This window comes from Symphodus melops (assembly GCF_947650265.1).
Source record: "Symphodus melops genome assembly, chromosome: 8".
Taxonomy (NCBI): Eukaryota; Metazoa; Chordata; class Actinopteri; order Labriformes; family Labridae; genus Symphodus; species Symphodus melops.
The window spans coordinates 10486191-10505721 of NC_136698.1; the positions used below are offsets into that span (position 1 = coordinate 10486191).

Here is a 19531-nt window from a genome sequence, read left to right on the forward strand (position 1 = left end):
AGGATGCTGTATATTAGTTGTATGATCTGTGGAGGATCTAAAATTGGGAAAGAAAGGTGGAAGGAATGTTGGGATGGTTTGAATCTTATTGGCACACAGAGATGACCACATCTGAGACAGCCTGAATCCTCTGGATCAAAGTATTTCTGTATAAAATGGCAATCCTTTTTATTTCACACGCGCGCGCACACACACACACACACACACACACACAGTCCATCTTCATTTCAGCAGAACAATGAACACAAAAGAGCGCGTTCCTGTCCTCTCTGTGAATGTTGAAAATTAAACACACCCATGGACGTGTTAAAAATCCACTAAGGAGATAAATGGTTCGCTGTTGATGTGGTGGCAGTTTAATCGTTTTAAAATGTGCAACAGTGCCAGTGGAGCTCATCACTCACGGCTGGTTGACTTTGGTGAACACAAATCCAGACCCCAGTGCGCCATGTGCACCCCATCAATAGTTCATGCAAGCTCCAAAGCACTGCCATTTTTCATGAGTGGGAATGTCTGCCATCTGATTGTGTTTAGCCCCCCCCCCCCCTGTCTTTTTTAGCGTTATATGCAACTTTGCAACAGCGGGACTTACCGACTGATTAAATAATTGAGCTGAATGCGGGGGAAAGTGAATGTATATTCCTGTGTGACTGGGTGAAATGGAGCTTCTGATTGCATTAAATCTGCTCTTGCTGTCATCTCTAAATGCAAACAGAGTCACTGTTTTCTAATCAGAATGCAGTTTTCTTTGGAAGTAAACAAACTAGCTCTGTAGAGGATGTGGGGAAAAAAAGGGTTTGTTCATTTAACAGGCACTTTTAACACTTTCTACGCATTATTATAGCAGGTATTGTAATCCCCCAGCAATGTTTCATATATCTGAAGTGACACTTTGATGAAAAAAAATAAAGAAATATGTGACTTATTTCCTGTATCGTTTGAGACTCGTTAAATGACTGCTTAGTTGTTCCCTTTACCTGCTGCAGGTTCGTAAGACCTTCACAGAGTGTGGGAGAAGTGAAAACGTCTGCATGTGGAATAAGATGAAACACTGTAAAATGGGGAACACATTGTGGGTTTGCATAATATCCTCCATGACTTTTGAAGGGACTTAAGAGGGGCTGACATAAAGTGATATGGGAAGACACAAACACCACACAGTCATCACGCACCTAACTTAATCAAATTTCACATATTGCATCGATCATCTCCAACCCAAACAATATGGGAGACTCACTGGAAGATCACAGCCTCATCTCTTAATCCGCTACTTTCAAAAACACCCCTCAGAGAGACGTCTAAAGAGTCCGGTCTCCGTGATGCAGCTGCGATCATTTACGACGAGGGGGCCTGCAGATTTTGTGTGTCTGTCGGCGTGCCACGGCTGTTGATCCTGCACTGTACTAATCATGCAGCAGCCCGAGCTGAGACAGGATGATTGCAGGCCAGACAGGAAATGAAGAGAGATAATGATAGGTCAGCACGCCGTATGTCTGCACTCGCTGCATGAGCGTATCCTCCCAATGCCAGATTGGCTGCTGCATTAATCAACCTGACAGAAAAAAAAAAAGAGCAGACCAATAGGTTTCCATTCTGACAGCTCTGGTTCTCTGATGAGCGAGCCACATAGTGTGCCTAGTGATTGAAATGATTGGCAGGTAGGCTACATCATTCATGGACGCTCCACCTGATGGCTCCTTAACAGTCCTACATTGGATGGGTTGGGAGGATGATATTGTTGGATGTGATGGTAGATATATAAAAAATAGATGGTAAACCACGGAGATGCCGTTTGGTGGTTGGCAGGGAGTTGGAAGTTGAATGCAATGTGCTTGGAAGACAATTTGTGACAGCTCAGGGCCTCACAAATGCTAACGTTAGTTTAGAACGAGAATGGATTTAGACGCTTCATCGTCATATCAGGTGGCACGCACACTCAATTGGACACACCGACGCATACACTGAAACAGCAATGGACGGAGGGAACAATGGCAACACGTTGACACCAAAAAGGTTAAACCATGAGTGATGTAACTAACTTCTTCTCGACCTCCTCACTGCTCATCGCTTCTATCTTTGCTTTCTGTTAATTTCACTCTGAATCAAACATTTCACAACAGCACTTCCATTTTGTTTTTTTGTCAAAACACCATTTTTTTCTTTTGTTATTTATGATATTTTTGTTACAAAACATGTACAGGCTGTTTAGAACAACAACAAAAATACAATATCCAATTAATATGCAATTTCTTTTCGTTTAATAATCATCAATTCATTTGGGCAAATCCTCTTGAGAGCTTCTCTTCCCTCTGATTGTTCCAAGTCCATTTTGGTGGGGTTGGGTGCGGGGGCAGGATGGAGGTTAACAGGTGAGGTACAAATAAATACATTGGGCAGGTTGTCAAGAAAATTAAACCAAGAAAAATTCATTATTTCTAAATCCAGATAATAGTAAGTAGAAAGTAAAGTGTCCGTCAAGGTTTCTCTGTTTCTGCATGAAGCATATATATATATATAATTATATATATATATGTAGGTTTCCAAAGTTCATTTTTTTGGAATCAATAAAAAAAAGGTTTAACAGTTGTCCACAGAATATAGCGTAATTGTTTCAGATATATTTGCTCCTTGTCACTGTTCAGTTCATGCGTTAATTCTCCACGGTGGCAAATAGCGGAAGCCGTATTGTACAGTATACTTGTGTGCAACTTGACACCCGCACATCCAAGCACACCTAACCACACGTATACTCACACATGCGCACGCACGCACACACACACACACACACACGTACAAAAAAAAAACACGCGTAAAGGCCAAGTGGTCTTTCTCTAGTGTTGCCACGGTCCTTGTTTCCACTTCATCACAGAAAGTGTCCAGTGGGGGAGGGGGGTGTGGGGGGGGGGGGTGTTCTCGGCTGTGACCGGCCATGTTGAGACCATGTTGAGATATCTCCAAAATACAGGTAAGAACAGCTGAAAAATGAAGGGACTCCTGTGGAATCCTGTGTGGACAAACAGAAAACTAAAACTTTTTTTTTTTTTTTTTTTTAAGTGTGAAACACAGTTGATGAGCAGGTGAATCCGAGCCATCCTTGGTCAGGTCAGGTTGAAGAGGTCTGGTGACCTTTTGAGGACCCTGCAGCCGAAGCAAGTGTCCAAAAAAATGCGGCTGCCCTCTTTTGACCTTTCTGACCTCTTTCACCCCCTCCTGATGATTATTTTTCCTCCTCCACTGCCTCCCCCCTTCTCCAGCAAGTGCCCTTATAGATAACACACCTTCAATATGAAGATGGAGAACGACACGCGTGTGCACAGTAAAACATCAGGGAAAGAATCGTCCTCTGTCTTCCGTGGGTCCAAGATACGGTCCTTTTTTTTTTCTTCTTTTTTTTCCCTCGTTTATCCACTTTTTTCACAGCAGGATGTCTATTCTTTACTTTGTCCATCAAAGCTGGGTAGAGAGGTGTAAGGGAGGGACTCTAGCACGAGGATAGAAGTGTGTCACTTCAGTTACAGGGCTAAGGCCAACCTCACTAAAAACACACATGCATGCAAACGTCAACCCACACCAGAGCTGGTGAGGCACGCATGGGATATAAGGTGGTGGTGGTGGGGGGGGGGGGGGGGGGGGGGTCTTCGGGGGTCTTCGTCTTCTTTCAAAAAACACACAAAATCGGATTGGATGGTAAAGGAAACAATGCTGAATCATAAAAAAGCAGAGGAAAAATGGAAGTGGTAGTGACATAAAGAAAAATACAAGTCAGAGGCACTGCAAGCCAGTTTCGAAGCGTCTAATTGGCAGAGTTGGGGTCAGGCAGCTAGGGTTTTCCAATGGCTCTCTCTCTCTCGCACTGTTCCTCGTCCCCCTTTTTTTTTCCTGTCTGGCTGTCCTTTTTTTTCAACTGCATCAGTGTGTGTCTCCAGCCGCTCACACCTGGACAGGAAGTGTTTGGTTCATCTGTAGTCTCATGTCCTGAATGCTACCAAGAATCTTCTTCTGATGGCCGGCCAACGTCACCCCTATCCGCAGCAAGTCCCTGTGGTTAGGAACAAAAAAAAAAAAAAAAAGAAAGAGGAAGAAAATGAGAACAGATGGCTCAGCTATATATACATGTAAAAAAAAAAGAAGAAGTAGATAAACAGGACATGTGAGTAGAAAGGCAAATTTCACTTTTCATTCAAAAGTAAACACAACAACAGGTGGGACGAGGGACAGAGACGTAGGCGGGCAATCAACTATAAAATGGCTAACAGTGGGTCAGTCAACACAATGTGGAGTCTCATCCAATGAATGTCGCGCCTAATGTAACATACTGCCGTTGTCCGACAGGTGGGCGAGAGAAGGGGAGTCACAGAGCCATAATGTGATAGTTAATGATTAAAGAGGAGAATTTGCTACTGTTCAGCGGCAGGCAAACTTCACAGTGTTCACATCAGTCTACCACAAACACTAAATGATATTATATACTCGACTGATTGCTCAGTATGGGAACCATCTGTCATGCTTTGGAACCAGCTGAAATCAGCTTAAAGAACAACATTCCTCAATGATTAAACACATCCAAGAAAAACATAACGCAAAAAAAAAAAAAAAGAGTGTAAATTAGTACTTGTAGCCTTGGGGCTAACACAAGCGTAAAGGACTTTAACCTCAGCGTGAGGGTTCGGTGGGAACTTCCAAACATACATTAGTGCATCTTCAGGAAGGCCTGGGAGGAACACACCTGCTTTGGCCATAATTTCCCAGAATAATCTAATCGTCATGGCCATGTTGGTTTAACACCACAGTAATAGAATGTGACCCTCTCCTCTCCTCTTGCATGTTTGATTTCCCTAGTTGATAACTGAAGGAAAAGATGGCGTCGGAGGCCGTGATTAGCCGACCACTGGGGCTCTGCAAAAGTGTGTGTCCTCGCTGTTTAGTCACACACACACACAAATACTGGATAATCTAATATTACACACAGACGGCATACACTCTGCTTGTCTCAATGACTTTGTGGCCCAATCTATTGTTGTACAAATGCACACACACACGTACACACACACACAATACATGCAAAAGCACACAAAAATCCCTATTTCCCATCCGTCCCCTCTGAAGCTAAATAAGGGTGCATCACGGCAATTTCTCACAAATAAATGATGTTTTTCTGTTTTTTTCATATTTCGCTTTCCCCATCAGTGCAGCAATGGAGGATGAAATGATAATAAATGGGCACCATTAGAGGAATTACTGGCCATTAAGGGCAACAGAGAGCCACACTACACCACACCTGTCAGCCTGGCCAAATTGAAACAAATTACCACCTTCTCCATCGCCTATTATGCCGCTAATGAAGATAATTTATTTATCATTATAATCCTAATGCATTTATTTGATCATCACTAGCCTCTGATTTCCATGATTTCCATGACATCATATCCTGTTAGTAAACGCAGCAGAAGGTGGGTGAGTGGTCAAGGTTAATCAGGGAACGCAGGAAAGGAAATGGCTTGCTTAAAAAAAAAAAAATCCTGCTTTAATGTTAAATTTGTTGTTATTTTTTAATCTGTTGCAATCACTTCTGAAGAAGACTGTTGTTGCAAGTTCCCTCCTGATTACTGATTCAGCAAACCATGTGATTGGCCAATAACATGCCAAATAACAAACCAAAACAGGAAGAGTAAGGAGGACTTTGTTGCAAAACAATCCCTCATTTTCTTTTATTTAAAACTAGTGTCATACTACTGTACACAGTACTGAGACACTAAAGTGTAATGAAGATGTGTTTACATTTCCGTTATTTGTTTAAAAGAACTCTAAATGTATAAAAAAAGTAAGATATGTGTATTCGTACATATGCCACATGACTGTCTTTATTCCCTCAAGGTCAATTTTTACAACACTAATTTGAAAATTAGCCCAGTCTATCACTGCAGGCAGGCCTGATTATCTGAATCCTCTCCACTCACTCTGCCGTCATCTGGGCCACCAGGTCAAAGGAAGCAAATCCAGCGTTGACGAAGTTGTCACGGTAACGGCTCATCTTGATGGCGTCCAGCCAGTCCCCCACAGTGGTGAAAGTGGTATAGTCTGGCACACAGCGGTCAAGCAAGGGCTGGGATACCCTACATTAGAGATTGGGGTGGGGTGTGGAGGGGGGGGGAGGAAGAGAAACAGAGAGAGAGAGAGAGGGTTAAGGTCGTCACTCTACTGCCTCCAATGGCTCAACCTCATCCCCAAATGCACCCCGCTGAGCGCCACCTCTCCATCTCTCCACCTCTCCATCTCTCCTCTCCTCTCCTCTCCTCCCTTCCACATGTAAGGAGTTGTGTTCGGGGGTGGGTGGGTGGGGGGCATATTTGGGGGTGGGGCTTTTATGATTGTGGAGAGACTGGCTGGAGGCTTGGGTGGTGGATGCTGGCGCTGCAGCTGGTGAGGCTTGGGTGATGTGTTTTCACAGAACAGATGTCAAATCTGTTCTGAATTGATGAGTCAGCGAGTTGTAATTTACAAGCAACCAAACAGCACTGATGGTGAGACACCACATTTGTAATAATTGCCGCTAATAAAACAACAGGTTGGAGTGTAAACATGTGGGTATATTGTTAGTCAAGCATGCCTTTGATTAGCAGCATCTGTGATTTCAGAATGCTAAATGTCAATGTTTAATGGCATTTCTGTGTGATGAAATACTGATGGAATGGTAATATCTGTTTTTGGTTTCAGTTCCTTCTATTGCAAAAAAAAGAAGAAAAAAAAACAACAGAATGAAATCCAATTTGGTTTTATGGAGTTGCGCTTCAAAACACTTTTATACTATGGTTTAAATCTGATCAAAGAAAACTGGATTCTGTGTGTTTTTTTTTTTCTTGTCAGCTCATGTCAGATTTGAGCCACATGAACTGACCTTCGAGGTTATAGAATGATGCACTATAGATCAAGTCTTTGCATTTGGACTACATTGTTTCATTGATTTGAATCTGCATGTTTTCCTTTTAGAACATCCTCCTTATTGGCTAGACAAAGGGATATAAGTCTGACAATCCCTGTGTGGTTAGCAAGGTAGGACTGACTCAAGATGTTGCTGATGCTGGCAGTACATGGAAAGAGTGTTTCAGTGCATCTGTGTTCATGTTAATATGCTGTGTTTAATGGGTGAATGTGGCTGAGTGTGTTTGGACTCCTGAAAAAATGTGTTTTGCATGTTCCTGAGCACCTGTTGACAACGCAAAAAGGCCTTTCTTCAAAAAAAAAAAAAAGCAAACCTCCTGTTTCTGATCAATGCTGTAGATAGAGAGGCCACCTTGGGAGTTTTAATAAAACTGGTCTACAACTCAGAGTGAAGTGGGGCGAAGGAAGAAGAGTGGAGGTGGAGGTGGAAGTGGGGGGGAGGCAGGGAGGTGAAGGAGGAGAAACAGATGAGGGAGCAGGCGAACTGAAAGAGCACCACTGTCTTCCCTCCTCTCTGCTCGGCTGATCCCTGTCATCCTTTTTGATGGCATTAGATTCATTAACAATTAAAAGAGGAATGGAGAGAGAAAGGAGAAAAAGGCATGGAGAGGGGAGTTAATAACAGTGATACAGAGGCTCCATTGAGTGGTGTAGATGGAGTGATTTTTAATAAGGCCTGCGCTTTGGAGCCCAAGGCCTCGGGCCGTCGTTAACACCAGACTCTGGCTTCTCTTAATGGAGTATTGTTAGTGTTCCCTCTCAAAAGCTGGCTTCAAAAAAAGGTCCAAGCTGTAGCTGTCCAGATGTGAGCCACAGGCAGAAATGGCAGGAAAGCTGGGTAATTTTGTTCAATAGCTAGCGAAACAGTTAAAGGCCAAGCCTGGTTCAAGGTCAACGGTTGGGACTTTTGAAGTTTTACCAGGTCTTGTTTTAGCCTTTTGGATTTTTAAGAAGACAGAAAAGAAGACGTGACTCAACTGTGAATGATGATTTTTGTATATATAACTGAGATTCAACAGTTAATCTTTTAACATTTTAACAAAGGAGGCCTAATGCCACCAAAGACTAATTTCTCATGATACTTTAATCCCATAATGCAGCCACGCCAAGAACAAACTGTCAGATGACTTTTTTATGCCAGACAGTGTCATCTCACCTCCAGCCACCCTTCAGTGGCAACCACGGTGACAGACTCATCTCTCACTCTTCCCTTGTTAGGTTTGTTCGGCAGGAGGCCACCTCTCTGCTGGCCCGTTTCAAATCTCGTTAGTGGCTAATTAAAAGGCGCTCCCAACTTTTTTTTTTTTTTTTTTTTTTTCGCATCGCCCTAATCGAGCTAATTAACCGCAAGCTTAATCTTCCAAGAATGTCACTTAGGTGGCCAACCGAGACCCTGGTTTCCCCCATGAGCCCAAACCAGGATTGTCTGTGGCCCTCCCTAAAGACAGAAAGACCCTGTTGCAGGGACAGATAGGTAGGTCAACCCCCCCCCCCCCCCCCCCCTCCTCCCCTCCCTATCGCTCCAACTCTGCCAACCTCTATCCTCCGAATTCTTTCCAAGAAACAGGTTGCCGAGAGAGGGAGAGAGCAGCTAAATGTAGATGTGACATCATTGATTGAGCTCCCAGTTGGCAGGGGAGTTGCTTTAAGGGCTTTATTGAGCCATGGTAATTTGGATTTGCATAATGGCCCGGGCTGCATTTGTGAGAACTGGAGAGTTGCATGCGAATAAATCTGCACTTTAAGGTGTTACTAGTGTTACAGCTGAGTCAGAGCGGCTCACACACTCCTATAAACTTGGACAAGAAATATTTGCACAGTGGAAATCATTACAACCAAATAAAATGGCTCGGCCAGTGCTCTTGTGACTAAAAAGTCAAGTGTGTTCTTGCGATTAGCTGATGACCTTTTCCTGCAAGCCATCAATTGAGTCCTGCAGGTCTACTCCGATGTAGGACTTAAGGAAACCAGAGAGGATTTTCAGAAAGCAAGCACGAGTATCCAAATGAAACATAATTGGACATCATTGCCCTTTAGGAAATTCCTTCCATCCATCCATCCATCCATTATCTTATACTGCTTGTCACCGGGTCATGGGGAGGGGGGCAGGTTACACACTGGACTGGTTTCCAGTCAATCATCAGACAAACAGGAAACGTAGGTTTTCATGCTCATTCATACCAGCAATTTGAGGTCACCAGTTAAACAGAGAGAGAGAACCCACGCCTGCACAGGGAGAACTCCACATGATAGAGGATTCGAACCAGGAACCTCCCTTGCTATGAGGCAACCAGTCGCTAATCCTGCACCACTCTAAAGCCCCTAACGACCTCCAGGGAGTTAAACTCTACTTTCATTACTATTAGCTCCAACCAGCATGGAATGGACATTGTGTTTGCTTCTATCTTTGTCCAACAGGAACTTTAGTTACTAAATGTGACCGCCATGTTTTTGTATCACCCATGTTCCAACTTACCCAGTGGACTGTGTGCTGTTGGTGACCACCTTGAGGCTGGCAGCATTACGAATGAGCTTATCCAGCGTGGCCACAATCTGGGTGAATTTGGGTCGCAGGTTCCTCTCTTTCACCCAGCAGTCCAACATGAGCTGATGCAGGGCCGTTGGGCAGTCCATGGGTGGGGGCAGTCGATAGTCCTGCTCCACAGCGTTTATCACCTGGAAAAGGATGGCAAGGAAATTACATTCACTTCTTATCCAAGAGATTGGTGTAGAGGGAAGAGGAACAATACAACAGCTCTTATAGCTAAAAAAAAAAAGAAAAAAGTTCAGGTAAGTTGTACCAGAAATGGATGGATGAGGAAAATGATGAGAGTGTCAGAGATACATTGGAAAAGAAGGCTTTAGGGAAAGCATTGAAATACAAGCTGTGATGGCTTTAAGACATTTAAGAATCTATACAATTTTAAATGTCTACATTTATTGTCTTTAAATGCAAATTGCTACTTCTCCTGATTTTTTTTTTAATCGACAAACTATCTGTGTGAATATATCACATGACACGCAAAAAGCTTACATCTTGATTGCTCATGTCCCAGTACGGCCGCTCGCCGTACGACATCACTTCCCACATGACGATACCGTAGCTCCACACATCGCTGGCTGAGGTGAACTTCCTGTAGGCAATTGCCTCGGGAGCTGTCCAGCGAATGGGGATCTTTCCTCCCTGTGGATATGCGAATGAGTAGGTGAGCATGAAATACTGGAAGGATGGAGCACAAACACAGTCACACACATACAAGAGGAAGAGAGAGGGTGAGAAAGAAAAAAAACACAGTCTAAGGGAAATGTTGATGCACAGCACATGGGTGCATGCAAACCAAACGCCACATACGCACGAGGTTAGTGACACAGTTACATAAAATGATGTGTACGAACATGTGAGGCTGTAATATTTAATGTGCTACTAATTGTATTTTTTAACATCAATACATCATCATAACTCTTCATAAAACTTTCAGACAGATTGAACTGAAGGCAAGGTGACTGAATTCTCATTGTGGCCTGACATTCGATAACGCAGCAACCAACACGTATCATTTGTACGTAACCGGAACCACCATCCACCATCCACAACGCTCATGTGATTGTGGATTCAGCTGGATTCCTGTCTGAAGATCTGCCTGCCTGAGGTCATCCAACACGAGCTTGCAGACTCATGTGGTTCCCACGATTATCTCATGTTATTATCGATTATCTCATGTTAACCAGTTAATCACTTAGAACAGTGAGAATGCACTTCCCAGCTTACACCGTGGCTTTCCATCTCTTTACTTAACAGCAAAGAGAAGTTCTTTCCCTCCACCTCAATGCTCTGTTTTACGATGGTTTCATCGTGGCATATTCAAAACACTGTAGCTGATTTGCATTGGATGAAGAGAGACCTTTTCCTGTTTGAAAAATCAACACATCTACATGTCTGTGTCCAGGTCTGAGGAGTATGTTTGGTGGGTCTGTTTGTCTAAAGCAAAAGTTCATGTTTATTGATAACAAGCCCTCTGTGCATTTACCTCTGTCGCTAGTGTTACACGTCTGCTTATGTGGGAATATACAGTAAGTCATTCATTCCTATCAGAAAGTCTCTTCACGTGTCAGCTAAGGGTCTTCTTACACAGATGGCAGTCTTCTCAGGTACAAACAGCAACATATGCTATAAGTCATTCTGCATTTACAAAAGTGTCAAAAGTGCTCTCCTATGAAAATATTTACAACATCCAAAAATCCTATCATTTCAAAATTAACCATAAATGTGTGTTAGTCCATTTTTACATTGTTTTAAAGTGAAAATATGTGGATGAGGACATGTGGGAACTTATTTGACACTGAAGTATTTTTTTGGAAATAGTTACAACTACAGTATTATAGTTATGATGTATTGATGTAAAAACATTACATGTAGCACTGTTAAACATCTATTTCAGTACGCTGACACATCAATACGAACACACACACACACACACACACACACACATGTTTTTTTATGGCTGACTCACCAGGGAGCTGGTGTAAGTGGGGTCTGTTGCGTCATCCTCGAGAAATCGAGATAGGCCGAAGTCAGACACCTTACACACCAGATTACTGTTGACTAAGATGTTTCGGGCAGCCAAGTCTCTGTGCACGTAGTTCATGTCTGACAGGTACTTCATGCCTGCTGCGATACCGCGCAGCATGCCAACCAGCTGGATCACTGTGAACTGCCCGTCATTGAGCTGGCAAAGTCAGAGAGAGAATGACAGGGATGAACTGGACTGTAGATCAAGGTTGTGTGTTCAAAGGAATGAATATTTATGTTTGTACTCTTTTCACCTTTATTTGTCCTACCTGTCTTTCTGTTTTCTGTATCTGTGTACTTTCTCTATGTCCTCTTACATCACACAGCCAAGTCTTTTTCAGCTTTATCTATACATCCTCTATTCATGCACTCTCTATGGCTTCTCATCCGTCTCCTTTTTATAGCATTGCAAGTATAATGTGACTTCTCCATCGTGATTCATGCAGAATGCATCAATTTCCTGATTTGCATTTCTTTTTTATAATCTCTGCAGCACCGCTTAAGCAGACTTTATAAGGTTTGGATGACAGTGAGATAACTAAAAACAATCAAACCAATTTAGATTTTCTCATTTGCTGCATAGATCATTATTGATCACATTAGAAAATACATGCTTGATCCTTTGAAGATCCTTTTTTTTTCTCTTCCTGATTGCTCTTACCCTTAAGAAAGAGTCCAGTGCTCCATTCTCCATGAACTCAGTCACAATCATCACCGGCCGACTCTTGGTGACCACACCTTCCAGACGGATAATGTTGGGGTGATCAAACTGGCCCATGATGGAAGCCTCGGACAGGAAGTCTCGCCTCTGGCGGTCGGTGTAGCCGACCTTGAGAGTCTTGATAGCTACGATGATCTCTCTGCGCCCGGGCAGCTTTAGGCGACCGCGGCACACCTCCCCAAACTCTCCTGCGAGAGCCAAGGTGAGACAGCAAGAGAAACAGAAAAAAAATAGAGGAATAGGAGAGATGGAAGGAGAGTGAGAGTAAGAGGGAGGGGAGAGAGGCATGACGGAAGAGTGGAGGAGAGTGGGGGGAAAGAGGGGAGAGGGTACAGTTAACTGGTTAGAACCAAGGAGTCAGGGAAGGGTAGCAGGGAAGTGGGACAGGGGGGGACTGCAAGAGAAGCCAGGACTCTAGGCCAGTGTCAATGGATGATGGTGACAGTGGAGCATTCAGGTTTTTTTTTTTGTGCTTTTAAGCTACTGGTTAAAAGAAACAGCATGATGAATGTGAGGCATGATGATTGAATGTGAGAAGATGTAAAAAAAAAAAAAAAAAATGCAAGTAGAAATGAATGGGCAAAGCGGGGTGACACTGTAAAATGCGCTGAGGGGTACAGAGGAGGAAGGGGGTAAGAGTCGAGGGGGTGTTGCTAAGCTTCGGAGGGGCTTGCATAGCGGGCACAAGAGGAGGAGATAGGCGGTGAAAGAAGCTTTGGGGTTTTCGGGGTCGTGGACGCTTTACGTTTAGAGTCTACACCAAGCGTGTGCGTTAATGATAGGCCATGACAGCAATGTGGCGTCAACGTGGGTGGAAAGGTGACGAAAGTGAGGGTCGAGAGGGTGAGGGATTAAGGAATGATGGGGATGGGTTGAGGAAGGGGGCAGAGGAGATGAGGGGGACAGGGAAGACAGGGGTTGAGGGTTTGTCACTTTAAAGGCGAATGCTGGGGAGCGACGGGTTTCAAGTAGTAGCCTCAGCAGGAGAAGAGCTCTTGAGGTAGTAGTAGCAGTAGTATTGGTAGTAGCGGAAGCAGTAGTAGAGACTCCCATCTCTGCCATCACAACGTCCTCCTTTTTGGCTCAGAATCAATACTAAGAAAACTCAACCTCATTTGGCACAAGTCCTGCAGCTTTTGAGCAGATATATATTACTCTCAAGAACATCAAAATCATTGAATATTCTATTATCTACAACATCAAATGTTAGGGTGGGATTCTAAGGGAGGGGACACAACGACAGAGTGGTAACGGTGCCTTGGACAGAGTGATCCAGTAGAAGCACTCTTTAATAAAGAGCTTCTGGAGACATTTAAAAGTGGATAGAATCAGAGACACCAATCCTGGAAACTGTTTCATGATCTTACAACCCATCCAGAGAGAATTTATACTTCACTGGATGAAGGCAATAGACCTGCTTTTTGTTAGCGAGAGTCGCTATGTACAACCCAACATATTCCCTGGGCTGCAACCAATGAATAAACTCTTGACTGTTCACTTGTTCTCACCCAGCTGATAAGCCTATAGGGGCAGGCCTTCCCCCATGGTGATTGGTGCAACCAATCACCAAGTCATGAGTTTCTTGAATGTCTGTGATTTCTCTTTACAGAACTCGACTGGCTACTATATAAAAACTGGGGAAAGGTATGTTCAAGTATTCACAGTCAAATCATGTTGTCTAGTAACAAGAGTTCCAACAAAAGTATAATGCTGGGAGAGATCAAGGGGAAAATGTGCCAGGATTTAAAGTTCCCCAAGAGAAATAAATCATGTCTGTATGGAGTTTCAGACTGGCATTATCCAAACTCTTCCTACAGCTAATTCAAGAAAAAATACTTTTAATCAGTTATGAATGAGTGCTGATTCCTACTTGTTTTAACTAAATGAGTGTATTCTCACTGCATCACTCTTTTTCCAGGATTGAGTTCCGTTTTCTTTTCTTTCTTTTTTTTTGCATTTGGGTGAAATGATAACATGTTGAACAAAAGGTACAACAGCTACTCCGATATTAACGTAAGGGTGATATGACTGTGAGTCACACTAACTTTACGAGGGCACACTAGGGCTAGTGATGTTTAAACACAGGATTGCTGGAGACGACTGTAAGACTGGAGAGGGTGAGGGGGGATTCCTAAAAAGGTGACGAGTGTGGGAGGGGTGGGAGCAAGGAGAGGGCTTTCGATGAATTGAGTGAAAGTACCGCTTGGTGTGAAGTCCTCTAACGGTATGGCCTGGAGGTGACTAGCAGTCTTCCCCCTGTAGCTCAGGAGCTTTGGTGGGTTACCTGCGCCAATGACCTCCTCGATCTTCACGCAGGAAACGTCTATCTCCTTGGCGAACTCGCGCACCGCCTCATTAGGGTCCTCGTAGGTGAAGGGGTCAATGTAGACCTTCATTCCCGGCGTTACTATAGGGGATTCAGTGGCAAGAACAGGAAAGTGAATTTATGCCGTCAAACACAATTTAAACAGCAAACTTTACGATGTGAAGTTCTTAAATAGCCAAACATTAGATAATTCATTAAGTTTTATGTAAAGGAAAACTAATCTTGGAGTTAAAAATGCTTCAAAAGGACAGGGATCTCAGCAAAGAGACTTACTGTACTGCTGCAGTTTCTCTGTGTACTCAGACTCTGAACCGTTTCTCTGCTTTCTGTAGAGAGAGATGAAAACACACACTTAGTCATGTGGACTCGACTCAGCAGGGTGCAAGTACTGGAAGGAACAAAGGCATGAGGAGAAAACAGGCCCTAATAATGTCTGCAAAAATGGAGCCAAACTACAATGTGGCTTGGTAAAGATGGCTTTTATTTTTTTTTTTGCTTTGGGAGCAAGGAATACTCGACAGATAAAGATTGCATCAATGCCTACCGGTAAAATGATTCATACTCGGGGACTGTAACACAACTCTAAACAAAGAATATCCTACCATTGTTTGAAGGAGCAAGAGAAAGACATTCATTCTTGGTACCCCCGAAACGAGAAGCCGAGACAAAAGCAGACTCAAACTGCAAGCTCAGCTGTCTCGTCTTGCTCGCCCTGTAGACATGCACTGCTCATTTTATTCAAAGTGCCTGTTTTTTTTCTCTCTTGTGCTCTCATTCTCTTCCCATAGTTATCCTGCTTTTTTTTATTTTACTCATGTTTCTCAGTCTGTATCCTTATCCTGCTGCATGTGTACAAAGATGATGATAAAGTGAGGGGGCTTGGTTGTGGAAATGGCATGTTAATGTGCTTCCTTTGTTGTCTAACCAGTAACCAGGGCAATAATACCCCATGGTGATTTGCATCCAATTTCAAATTCTAATTCCGATCCAGAATATGCCAAAGCTCTGTGTTTTGTATGATGACTATTTTATCCTTTATTTCTTCTGTGCCAGTCAAAGCATTGGCTAAGCCAAGACCCTGAGAGAGACACAATGTAGTGGTGTGAAAATAGAGGCGAGCGTAAAGGCAGGAGGGGAGCAGGAGAGGACGGGAGCCAGGGAGATTATTATTCAGTCTAGCGTGACTGATGCCCACGCTTGTCAGCCACAGCCTGAACTGACTTGTGGAGGGAAGCCAGTGGGCGCCAGTCAGCGGTGGGTGCCAACCTTTCACACCTATATACACACAAGCACTGCATTTGCAGCTTGACAAATGAGTGGTATAAGGATAAACGAGTGTGGTTAGACTCAGCTGAAGCAGTGTCAGACTTTTTGAAAGGTCTGAGCAGCCGCTCGCATCTTCCCAGTCAATTGGGCCCAGCAGACAGGGGCGCATCCGGGGTTCTTTGTGGTTGGGCGACTGCACAGATGATTTCGAGTGCTGGGCCATGAGGGCAGGCCTATCAGGAGCAACAGCTGCTCCACCATGCTGTGTCCAGCGAGCATAGTAGCAATTTGGCCAAAGCTGTTTACTACTCACACATTCAGAAGGCTAATCTGGAATTCAGTGACCTCACAGGTGGACACAGAAATCCACAGTGACAGTTTTGGGGTGGTTTAGAGGACGTGCAAAAAAGTAAACATTTGAAGGTATCTTCTCTTTTTTTTTTGTACTTGAAGATAAAATATTTCCCACAGTTGTTTTTGCAATTGCCCTTGCTGTTGGAACGACTTCTTTCAGAAATACAAAGGCAAATTAGTCATGTAGAAGTGTGTTTACCAAGCTGCTGTTTGCAGTTTCTACCCAAGTTATTCATGCTCATCTTTCACCAGAGCTGACCGTTTGAGAGGATGATGGAGAGTTTACTGACCTGAGACAGACAATAGCAATGACCACAACTGCAATGATGAAGACTAAGATGGTGGTGGCTGATCCAACGATAAGTGGCAGCTGTTCCTGCCAAGGCTTTGGAGGATCCGCTATGGATAAGAAAGAGGTTAATCAGAAAAGTTAACAATGTAGACCCACAGTAGTTACAGACCATTTCTTTAGCTAGAAAAGCTATTACTTCCTGACCTATGCCAAAAGTTGTATGCCTACATGGCAAAACTATACTTGTTGTGGTATCTCCATTCAGCTTTGCCAAATTGTGTCTGTTAAAAGATGAATAATATACAGAGCAAGATAACGAAGGATCCATGACGGATTTTAAAGAAATGGAAGATTCCACCAAGTAGATTTCGCGAAATGGACTTCAGTTCTTTTGCACCAAAAATAGTCATAGTAGCTTCTCTTTTCATAAGCTTTTGAGCCTCAATTATGTTCACAAGCTTATGCACAGCACTTTTATAGAGGTAATGCTGCTAAGCCCCACATATCCTATCATATCCCAGGATAATGAAGCAGGTATTGGAGGGACATACTTTGCAGGTTGGTGCTGAAGTCTGCTGGGCTGCTGTAACGGCCATAACCAGCCACTGTTCTAGCCCGGACCTGCACCACATAAGGTGTACCAGCCTTGAGACCCTCAATGCGGGCATTGCTCCGTTGGGCAGTCATGGTATGAGCGATGGCCTCACCCTGATCCTGCAGAGGAAGAAACAGTCAGTGATCAAAATATCCAGCTCAAGCTGTCTGACAAAAAGCCAGAGAGAGAGAGTGAGGGAAATAAGAGGTTGGAAATTGTGACTTTTCTCACTGCAACCATGTACTTATCAGCAGAGGCATTCACACTTACAGAAACACAGATTAAACAGAAAACCTGCAAATCATTGAAACTGTATTGAATAAGAAGCATTGACTTACATTGCTGCTTACCTTCTCATGGTACTTAATCTCGTAATCCAGAATGATTCCATTGGGTTTCTCCGGGGGCAGCCAAGACAGGCTCATGGTGCTTGCTGTGGCTGCCATCAGGTGAACTGTTGGCACTGCGGAGGGAGCTACAAATGGGAAAACAAATAAAAAGAACATTTTTTTGCTTTATTGATTGTTGTTTTCTGTGTTGTGTCTTTCAAGTTCTCTGCCCTTTGTGTATCCACACAAGGATAAATACAAAGTCCCGGGCACTGGTCCTTTTGAAAGCTTCGGCCAGTAGTTAGTATGCAGAACCATGCCCCACTAATGCACGAATTCTCCCTCTGAGTCTTTGGGGAGGGAGAGAGAATGTCTAATTCTCCTGTGACAAAAGAATCTAACTGCAAAACTGATGGATAAATCTCTGGAACATGTAGTTCCCTGGAAGTTTGGAAACAGACAATTACACATGCAACCTTTCCACATTTTTTACTGCATCCTTGCTGAACAACTGCCGTACCTTTGCAGCAAACATGCATGCATTGTTTCACACAAACATTTTGCAGCAGAGCATAAACACACTGGCTCTCCACCCAAGCTTTTTATGCTTAGTTCACATGTGTCTATTAATGGCAAAATTGCTGACTGCCTCCCTGTCTCCTTACTCTATTCTAAATTCAGGTTTGTTGTATACCTCTGACTCACGTCCTCCCCCCAGTCTACTCCTTATGTTGTTTCAACTTCAACTGTCTCTCCCCATTGGCATCTCACCTTCGAAAATAAAGTGACATTTTTCAACCACCTTCTTTTTTTCCCGCTTGTCCTCCACAACTTTTCACTTTTCATAAGACCTCACTATCTCAGTCTTACTTCTTTCCTCCAAGCTTTTTAATCCGCAGTTTTGAGTTATTTGAGCCTCCCTGTCATTCAGGTTCTCCTTCTGCTGCCAGTGTTTGTCTCCAGACATCCTTCTGTTTCTCATTCTCCTTTCTCCCCAAACCTTCCCCTCCCTGGTTCTTTCCCTCCCATGCCAGCTCCATCCACTAAGGTCCTCTCTCTTTCTCCCTCAGGAAACAATGCTTCCTAGGCAGATCCCCGGTTACTCTAGCCAGGGGATTAGGGGCCCTCCTCAGGGAGAAGACATTGGGGTAACCATGGAGGTGGCCTCTGGGGCTTATCACCGCCCTTTTATTTATTTTGGTTCTTAAAAGGTGAACGCACATGCAGGGGTGGTTTTGGAACTACACCAGGGGATAATCTGATCACAGTTGATGCTCTCTTGCCCCTTCCTTTACCCTAAAGCTTCTATCTCTCTACACCCAACTGACCCAAAGCATCCAGGATGGACAGCCGTCCCTGTCAGCCCAGTACCAGACCCTTTGTTAAACAATGAGACCCTCACATGGGGTCCTATAGGGTCTTTGGGTCCTAGACCTGCAAACATTATGCATTCCAAAAAACATCTTCAAGGAGCAGAAACTCAAGGCTGGAGGTTAGAAGGACAAGGCCATGGATTGAGGGGAGTGATATGAGGAGAAGGAGAAAGAGGTAATCCTTAACATAGCGGCTAAACACATCCAAGGCTAAACTTAAGGGGCCAGGGAAACCTCAATATAGAGACCAACTCTCAGGACAAAAGAGTGTAGTGTAAGCATGGTAGCACAGAAACAGTTTGAGCTTATTTAAATGAAATTTTCTGCCTAAATTGACAGCATTTCTTGTATTAACTGCTCCACCTGCCTTGCAACAATTTTCATCAAAAAACATGAACCCTGATAATGAATGGACAGTTCACATCTGTGTTCCAAGGCACACATGCAATACAGTAGCTTACCAAAACTGCCCTGATTTATTCTGCATATCAACAGAGTTTAAATTGTATGTACGTTGGAGATTAAATTCCTGCAATGATTGCTACATTGGCCCAGTTACTTTTGTTGCTGTGGGTTGGATGAGTGGTGGGTTGGAAGCAGTGGGCAGCTCGAATACTGAAGGTTCAACACTTTGAATACACACTGCCTCGCTATTGCTATTTGCAGCCGTGTTAGTACAGAGCATGCTGTGGGCGTGTGAAAAAGGTCCCTTTTCTAAGCTCATTCAGAAGAATGTCTTCCTTCTCAATCCTTCTTCAAAGGAAAA

At 43.6% G+C, this 19531-nt stretch overlaps 1 protein-coding gene across 12 annotated transcripts in view; it reads right to left on the reverse strand.

The window, feature by feature from the left end:
* Positions 1-2900: 2900 nt before the first annotated feature.
* The window catches only part of ephb3b (eph receptor B3b), a 56105-nt gene continuing 39474 nt past the window's right edge, over positions 2901-19531 (reverse strand). Inside the window, exons 6-16 of one of the 12 annotated variants that reach the window (XM_079350634.1) lie at positions 17414-17538; positions 17020-17182; positions 16467-16575; positions 14830-14882; positions 14515-14637; positions 12171-12418; positions 11451-11666; positions 9974-10123; positions 9416-9615; positions 5958-6113; positions 2901-4039 (exon numbers count right to left, since the gene is read on the reverse strand). In XM_079350634.1, the coding sequence (XP_079206760.1) occupies positions 3931-4039; positions 5958-6113; positions 9416-9615; positions 9974-10123; positions 11451-11666; positions 12171-12418; positions 14515-14637; positions 14830-14882; positions 16467-16575; positions 17020-17182; positions 17414-17538 (1652 nt within the window). In that variant the 3' untranslated portion in view covers positions 2901-3930. Of the gene's footprint in view, positions 4040-5957; positions 6114-9415; positions 9616-9973; positions 10160-11450; positions 11667-12170; positions 12419-14430; positions 14650-14829; positions 14883-16466; positions 16576-17019; positions 17183-17401; positions 17539-19531 lie in introns of all 12 variants that reach the window. The other 11 variants (XM_079350640.1, XM_079350636.1, XM_079350632.1 and 8 more) reach the window with 11 other exon arrangements.